Below are 7,859 nucleotides of genomic sequence, written 5' to 3'. Positions count from 1 at the left end.
TCTCTTCTGCTCCTCTCTCTCTCCTCTCATCGCCCTACTCTCTCTTCTCTCCTCTCTGCTTCTCTCTTCTCTCTCTCCTTCCTCCTCTTCTCCTCTCTGTCCTCTCCCTCGTCTCTCTAGAAAACATTTTGGAATAATGAATAAAAAACAGCCCTCTTTGGCTTTCTTCACCCCTGTTCCTGAAAATATTGCTTTTCCAAAATAAAGCTTCAAATTAGATGTGTAGTTATCATGCCCATTCTTCAAGGCTCGAATTGTGTTAATTTCCCCTCAAGAGTGGAACTGCAGCTCCCATTCCGATATGAAACTCACAAAGCCTGAGTTCTCAATTGCTTGATTTTCCTGAAGAGTAATCCTCTATAGACAGAACTGACACACACCACCACACACACACACTCTCTGAGCAAACATCAGCCATTGGCTGAACGATCTAACACCACTTGGACACATTGAAACTATTGCTGACAGGCATGATACAACAACACAGCTTAAGCTTCACACGTGAGAGATGTATGGTCACTTTTGTACGGCGTCCTCTGACCATGTTTTGAAGAAACTAAGTTGTTACACTTGTATTTGTGTTTTATAGGATTTCACAGAGAGCCTGCCTTGTACTACAGATTTCTTATGGAACTGACTCATTTATTGTGTGTATGTGTGTTGTGTGTTGTGCCTGTGGTGTTGTTGTGTGTGTGTTGTGTGTGTTGTGTTGTGTGTGTGTGTGTGTTGCTGTCGTGTGTGTGTGTGTGTGTGTGTGTGTGTGTGTTGAGGCTGTACTGCCTCTGTCCCTCTCCCCAGTGTTCCCCAGGCTGTTTGCTCCGCTGCTCCTCCACTCCTCTGTTCCTCTGTTGCGTTCTGTCTCAGTGCTTTTCTTCTTCAGTCATCGCGTGGCTCGCCACCTTCCCAACAAGTTCCTGGAGAGACGAGTACAGCGACGACCACCGCTTACAAGCAACCTCCTCATAGGCTCAAGGTACAGCACTACACCTCCTCATAGGTCAGTACAGCACGACCACCGCTTACAGCAACCTCCTCATAGTCAGTACAACACTACAGCCATCCTCATAGGCAGTCAGCACTACAGCCCTCATAGGTCAGTACCAGCACGACCACCGCTTACAGCAACCTCCTCATAGTCAGTACAACACTACAGCCTCCTCATAGGTCAGTACAGCACGACCACCGCTTACACAGCAAACCTCCTCATATCAGGTACAACACTACAGCCTCCTCATAGTCAGTACAGCACGACACCACTTACAGCAAACCTCCCTCATAGGTCAGTACAGCACTACAGCCTCCTCATAGGTTCAGTACAGCACCACTGTCTCCTCATCAGGTCAGTACAGCACCACTGTCTCCCATAGTCGAAGTACAGCACCACGTCTCCTCATAGTCAGTACAGCACCACTGTCTCCTCATAGGTCAGTACAGCCACCACTGCTCCTCATACTCATACAGACAACTCGTCCATAAGTCAGCACAACACGCCCCTCAAGGTCAGTCAGAACACTTATGTCTCCTCATAGGTCAGACAGCACCACTGCCTCCTCATAGCGTCAGTACAGAACACTACTGTCTCCTCATTAGGTCATCCACAGCACACCTATCATGTCAAGTACACACACTTCTCCTATAGTCAGTACAGCACCACTGGCTCCTCATATGTCAAGTACACACACTGCTCCTCATAGTCATACAGCACCACTGTCTCCTCATAGGTCAGTACAGACACTGTTCAAGCTAGCACACTGTCTTCATAGTCAGTCACACACCATGTCCTCCTCATAGGTCAGTACCAGAACACTACTTCCTCCTCATAAGTCAGTACACCACCACTGTCTCCTCATGTCAGTACAACGAACTACTCTCCCTCATAGTCAGTACAGCACCCACTGCCCGTAGCGTCTCACCACTCTCATAGGTCAGTACAGAACACTACTGTCTCCTCATAGGTCAGTACAGCCACCACGGTCCTCCTCATAGGTCAGTACAAAGACTACTGTTCTCCTCATAGGTCAGTACAGGAACACTACTGTCTCCTCATAGGTCAGTACAACACACACGACGGACGTACATTTAACCTTTATAAACTAGCACAAGTCAGACAAGCCAACCCGGGACGACGCTGCGGTCCACCATTGTACCGCCGCCCTACGGGTCAACTCTCACGCCAATCAGCAGCGTGACTCTGAATGCGACGGTCGGAACTTAAAACAAGGCGTACCGTAAGTGACACCTTGCGGCAGCCTGATTCGACAGTGGTCTATAAGACGCTGCTGCGCCACTCGGGAGCCGCTCACACCAAAATACTCACACCAACACAGAGCAAACAGAGACACAACAGCCACTGACAGAGACACACTCAGACCAGAGACACCACAACAACAGACAGAACTGTCAACCAGACAGACTACACCAGACAGATTGACACACAGACAGAACACACAGCAGCAGAGACACCAGGACCAGAGACCACAGAACAGAGAATCACGACAACACCACACACACACACACCACACACACACACACCAGCACACACACACACCGTCACACACACAAACACACCACACACCCACACCACTCACACAATCCACACACACAACCATCACACACAACCACACACACACACAACACACACACATTTTAAATACTTTAATGTGAATCCCATAAAACCTACACCACTGTGAGAAGGATTCACACAATGGAACATAAAAGACAGAAAGCACCCTCTTCTCCAGACAGAAAGCACCCTCTTCTCCAGACAGAAAGCACCCTCTTCTCCAGACAGAAAGCACCCTCTTCTCCAGACTGAAAGCACCCTCTTCTCCAGACAGAAAGCACCCTCTTCTCCAGAAAGCAGACAGCTCTTCTCCAGACAGCTCTTCTCCAGACAGCAGACAGCTCTTCTCCAGACAGCTCTTCTCCAGACAGCTCTTCTCCAGACAGCTCTTCTCCAGACAGCTCTTATCCAGACAGCAGACAGCTCTTCTCCAGACAGCAAGCACCCTCTTCTCCAGACAGCAAGGCTGCCTATGACAGCTGACAGAGCAGTACCTCGTTAGCTGCTTTGTCCTATGCAGGCCTGCGTACACACACACACACACACACACACACACTCACACTATGTTGAACAGAGGAGCTAGTATGTCTGTATCTTTATTGATAAACTATAGATGCGGTAAAGAGGTCAATCGAAACTCGACCAAAACAATGGAATTGACATGGGGGGGTGGGGGGCATCTTGAATCTCCTCATTGCTTCCCAGCTAAATTAAAATACTCCTGGCCTAAGGTGGATCAAACTACCACGTGTGTTCGTAGTGTCTGTGTCGACCGCTCTGTGGCGGAAGTTGTAGAATCTTTACTTTTTACCACAAACATTTGTGAATAATCACCAGCAGTGGAAATAATATGCCAACATAACTGGACTGACAAACTGACTGACTAACCTTTCCAGGAACAGTATGGGTAGAAGCAGCAGATCATTTTATATTCTTTATCCTGTGCCAAACACATTTATTCAGTTGAGTCCACGTTATTAACGTTAGCTACTGGCTACATGATTGCATCAATCTAGCCAGCTAATGTTAGCCAGCTAGCTATCTAGCTACGCTACTAAAGCTAACGTTAGTAGTTTTGTGAGCTAGCTATAGATCGGATCATAGAGGACGACTTAAACTGCTTTTATTAACACATACAGTGCCTTCAGAATGTATTCATACCCCATGACGTCTTCCACATTTTGTTGAGTTACAGCTGTGTTTGAAAGTTACTGCTCGACTGAGGGACCTTACAGATAATTGTATGTGTTGGGGTACAAAGATGAGGCAGTCGTTCAAAAATCCTGTTTAACACTATTATTGCACACAGAGTGAGTCCATTTTTACTCCTGAAATGATTTGGGCTTGCCATAACAAAGGGGATGAATATTTATTGACTCAAGACATTTCAGCTTTTCATTTTGAAAACATGATTACCATGGCTTGCGAAAGTATTCACCCACCTTGGCATTTTTCCTATTTTGCTGCTTTACAACCTGCAATTAAAATAGATTTTGGGGGGGTTTGTATAATTTGATTTACATAACATGCCTACCATTTTGAAGTATGAAACAATTGTGAAATTGTGAAACAAACAAAAAATCGGAAAACTTGAGCCTGCATAACTAATCACCCCCCCCAAAAGTCAATACTTTGTAGAGCCACCTTTTGCAGCAATTACAGCTGCAAGTCTCTTGGGGTATGTCTCTATAAGCTTGGCACATCTAGCCACTGGGATTTTTGCCCATTCTTCAAGGCAAAACTGCTCCAGCTCCTTCAAGATCGATGGGTTCCGCTGGTGTACAGCAATCTTTAAGTCATACCACAGATTCTCAATTGGATTGAGTTCTGAGCTTTGACTAGGCCATCCCAAGGCATTTAAATGTTTCCCCTTACTGCTTTAGCAGTATGCTTAGGGACCTCTGTCCCAGTCTCAAATCTCTGGAAGACTGAAACAGATTTCCCCCAAAAAATATCCCTGTACTTAGCGCCAATTATCCTTCCTTCAAATTCTGACCAGTTTCCCAGTCCCTGCCGATGAAAAACATCCCCACAGCATGAGGCTGCCACCACCATGCTTCACTGTGGGGATGATTTTCTCGGGGTGATGAAGGGTGTTGGGTTTGCGCCAGACATTGCGTTTTCCTTGATGGCCAAAACGCTCAATTTTAGCCTCATCTGACCAGAGTACCTTCTTCCATATGTTTGGGGAGTCTCTCACATGCCTTTTGGCGTACACCAAACGTGTTTGCTTATTTTTTTCTTTAAGCAATGGCTTTTTTCTGGCCACTCTTCCATAAAGCCCAGCTCTGTGGAGTGTACGGCTTAAAGTGGTCCTATTGACAGATACTCCAATCTCCACTGTGGAGCTTTGCAGCTCCTTCAGGGTTATCTTTGGTCTCCTTGTTGCCTCTCTGATTAATGCCCTCCTTGCCTGGTCCGTGAGTTTTGGTGGGCGGCCCTCTCTTGCCAGGTCTGTTGTGGTGCCATATTCTTTCCATTTTTTAATAATGTATTTAATGGTGCTCTGTGGGATGTTCAAAGATTCTGATATTTTTTTATAACCCAACCCTGATCTGTACTTCTCCACAACTTTGTCCCTGACTTGTTTGGAGAGCTCCTTGGTCTTCATGGTGCCCCTTGCTTGGTGTTGCCCCTTGCTTTGTGGTGTTGCAGACTCTGGGGCCTTTCAGAACAGGTGTATATATACTGAGATGTGACACTTAGATTGCGCACAGGTGGACTTTATTTAACTAATTATGTGACTTCTGAAGGTAATTGGTTGCACCAGATCTAATTTAGGGACTTCATAGCAAAGGGGGTGAATTGCACGCTCCACTTATTAAATTATTATTATTATTATTTTTTTTTCATTTCACTTCACCAATTGGGACGATTTTGTGTATGTGTCCATTACATGAAATACAAATACAAATCAATTTAAATTACAGGTTGTAATGGAACAAAATAGGAAAAACGCCAAGGGGGATGAATACTTTAGCAAGGCACTGTACACTTTGAATTGATGGGGTATTGTGTGTAGGCCAATGACAAACGAATCTACCTTTCAGTCGGTAACACAGCAAAATGTGTAAAAAGTAAATGGGTGTGAATGTGAAGAGACTGTAGCTACCTTGTTTTCCATAAAAAATGGTGTTCGCTCTCATGAGGAAGGCAGGCAGGAGTCAAACAACGAGGTGCAGGTGCAACCAAAAATAGTTGTTTAGAGGCGCGGTTGACAAGTTAACCCACCTATCACAGCGAGCGTGGGGGGGGGGGGGTTACCGTGTGAAATCCCAGGTTGTATTCACTAGACAAAACAAAATGGGCTGAAATTTGGGGTAGTACTACGTCAACTTGTTCAGTGAGAAACGACTGCTTTCTTTTCCATTGCAGTTTTTTTTCTACGTTTTATTTTCTATGACGTGAACTAATAAATGTCTGGTGAAACGCGTTTGGTGCTGCTGCTTTTGAAAATGGTATGGCGGCGCCATACCAGATTGAAAAGTACTGGGGCAAATGCTGTCTCGCTACACGTTTTCCTGCGGCTCTGCTCTGGGTACCAGTGTACAATGTAAAAGCTGAACAGAGACTGGCAACCAGGCTAGCGTTTGTATGCCTGAGACAATAAAGTTGATCTTTTAGTGAAGTGAGTTCTCTAAGTACTCTTTCATACTATCTCTGTCTTTGTAGTTCTGTATGTAGAGATCGATACACCACACAGATACAAAGAAACAGTATACAGTTACATACTGTGGAGAAAGTATTTAAATCTGTTCTGCTCTCAAAATCTTGTCTTCTCCCTCAGGTGCGGTGAACCTTCCGTCCGTTGCCGTGGGGATGCTGGTGGGTGGAGTCATCATGAAGAGGACAGGTCTCTCTCTGAAGACCATCCCTCGTTTCTCTGTCGCCATGCTCACCATCTCTGTCCTCCTCATCATCCCTCTCTTCTTCATGGGCTGTCCCACACAGAGGGTGGCGGAGGTCAACCACACACCCCTTGGGTGAGTCAGAGAAGGGATCTGCATCTTTGCCAAACAGTTACATATTTGGAGGGCCATGTCCTGACTGATTGGGCCATGTAGCCCTGGTTGGTTGGGCCATGTAGCACTGGTTGATTGGGCCATGTAGCACTGGTTGATTGGGCCATGTAGCACTGGTTGATTGGGCCATGTCCTGGTTGATTGGGCCATGTCCTGGTTGATTGGGCCATGTCCTGGCTGATTGGGCCATGTCCTGGCTGAATTGGGCGCCTGTCTTGGCTTGATTGGGCCATGTCCTGGTTCATTTTGCCCTGCCCTGGCTGATTGGGCCCTGCCCTGGCTGATTGGGCCCTGTCCTGGCTGATTGGGCCCTGTCTTGGCTGATTGGGCCATGTACTGGTTAATTTTGCCCTGCCCTGGCTGATTGGGCCATGTCCTGGTTAATTTTGCCCTGCCCTGGCTGATTGGGCCATGTCCTGGTTAATTTTGCCCTGCCCTGGCTGATTGGGCCTTGTCTTGGCTGATTGGGCCCTGTCTTGGCTGATTGGGCCCTGTCCTGGCTGATTGGGCTGTTGTTGATGTTGTTTGTAGTTTGTCATTTTGGAGATGCAGTGTTACTGTCTCTGTAGTTTGACAGTTGATATTTTGTAGGTTTTTAATTCACAGAGTTCTAGGGAGGTCATGAGGACTAGAGGACAGAAGCATTTTAATTCATTGTACAAAAAAAGAGTCTGGTGAAACACTTGCACAAGCCCATCAGTTACAATATTGACAGGTCTTGAGGACATTGAACTTCATTTAGCTTACCTTTTGATATTACACAAGCAAACATACGGAGCCTTGTGAACTTTGTAGAAGACAACGTTAATTAACTAGCCACTTGTGGACACTAAGACAAAGGCTACTGTTTGGCGCTGTGCCACTGGTGAACCCAAACAACTAGGGATGTTGTTACGACAGTACAACACCAAACAGAGGCTAATGAACAACATATAACAATAACAGGAACTGGTCTTTACCCCATAACCCCATAACCCCATATCTCGGTTGTCTTCTGTTATGTGGTTTGGCACTGAGCTCTACTGATGAATTTAACTCACCCAGAACTCTGCTGATGAACTTAACTCACCCAGAACTCTGCTGATGAACTTAACTCACCCAGAACTCTGCTGATGAACTTAACTCACCCAGAGAACTCTGCTGATGAACTTAACTCACCCAGAGCTCTACTGATGAGCTTAACTCACCCAGAGCTCTACTGATGACTTAACTCACCAGAAGCTCTGCTGTGATGAAGGCTTAAACTCCCCAGAACTCACTGATGAAACTTACCG

The 7,859-nt window shown here is 46.1% G+C and overlaps 1 protein-coding gene across 1 annotated transcript in view; it reads left to right on the top strand.

The window, feature by feature from the left end:
• The window catches only part of LOC112074299 (solute carrier organic anion transporter family member 2A1-like), a 32,155-nt gene that overhangs the window by 4,631 nt on the left and 19,665 nt on the right, over positions 1 to 7,859 (top strand). The window contains exons 2-3 of the mRNA XM_070440462.1: positions 865 to 1,038; positions 6,351 to 6,546. Coding sequence (XP_070296563.1) covers positions 865 to 1,038; positions 6,351 to 6,546 — 370 coding nt within the window. The remainder of the gene's footprint in view (positions 1 to 864; positions 1,039 to 6,350; positions 6,547 to 7,859) is intronic.

This window comes from Salvelinus sp. IW2-2015, unplaced genomic scaffold (genome assembly GCF_002910315.2).
Source record: "Salvelinus sp. IW2-2015 unplaced genomic scaffold, ASM291031v2 Un_scaffold2566, whole genome shotgun sequence".
In the NCBI taxonomy this organism is placed as follows: Eukaryota; Metazoa; Chordata; class Actinopteri; order Salmoniformes; family Salmonidae; genus Salvelinus; species Salvelinus sp. IW2-2015.
Note: the sequence above shows the minus strand (reverse complement) of the source record. Positions and strands in the feature narration are given on the sequence as shown.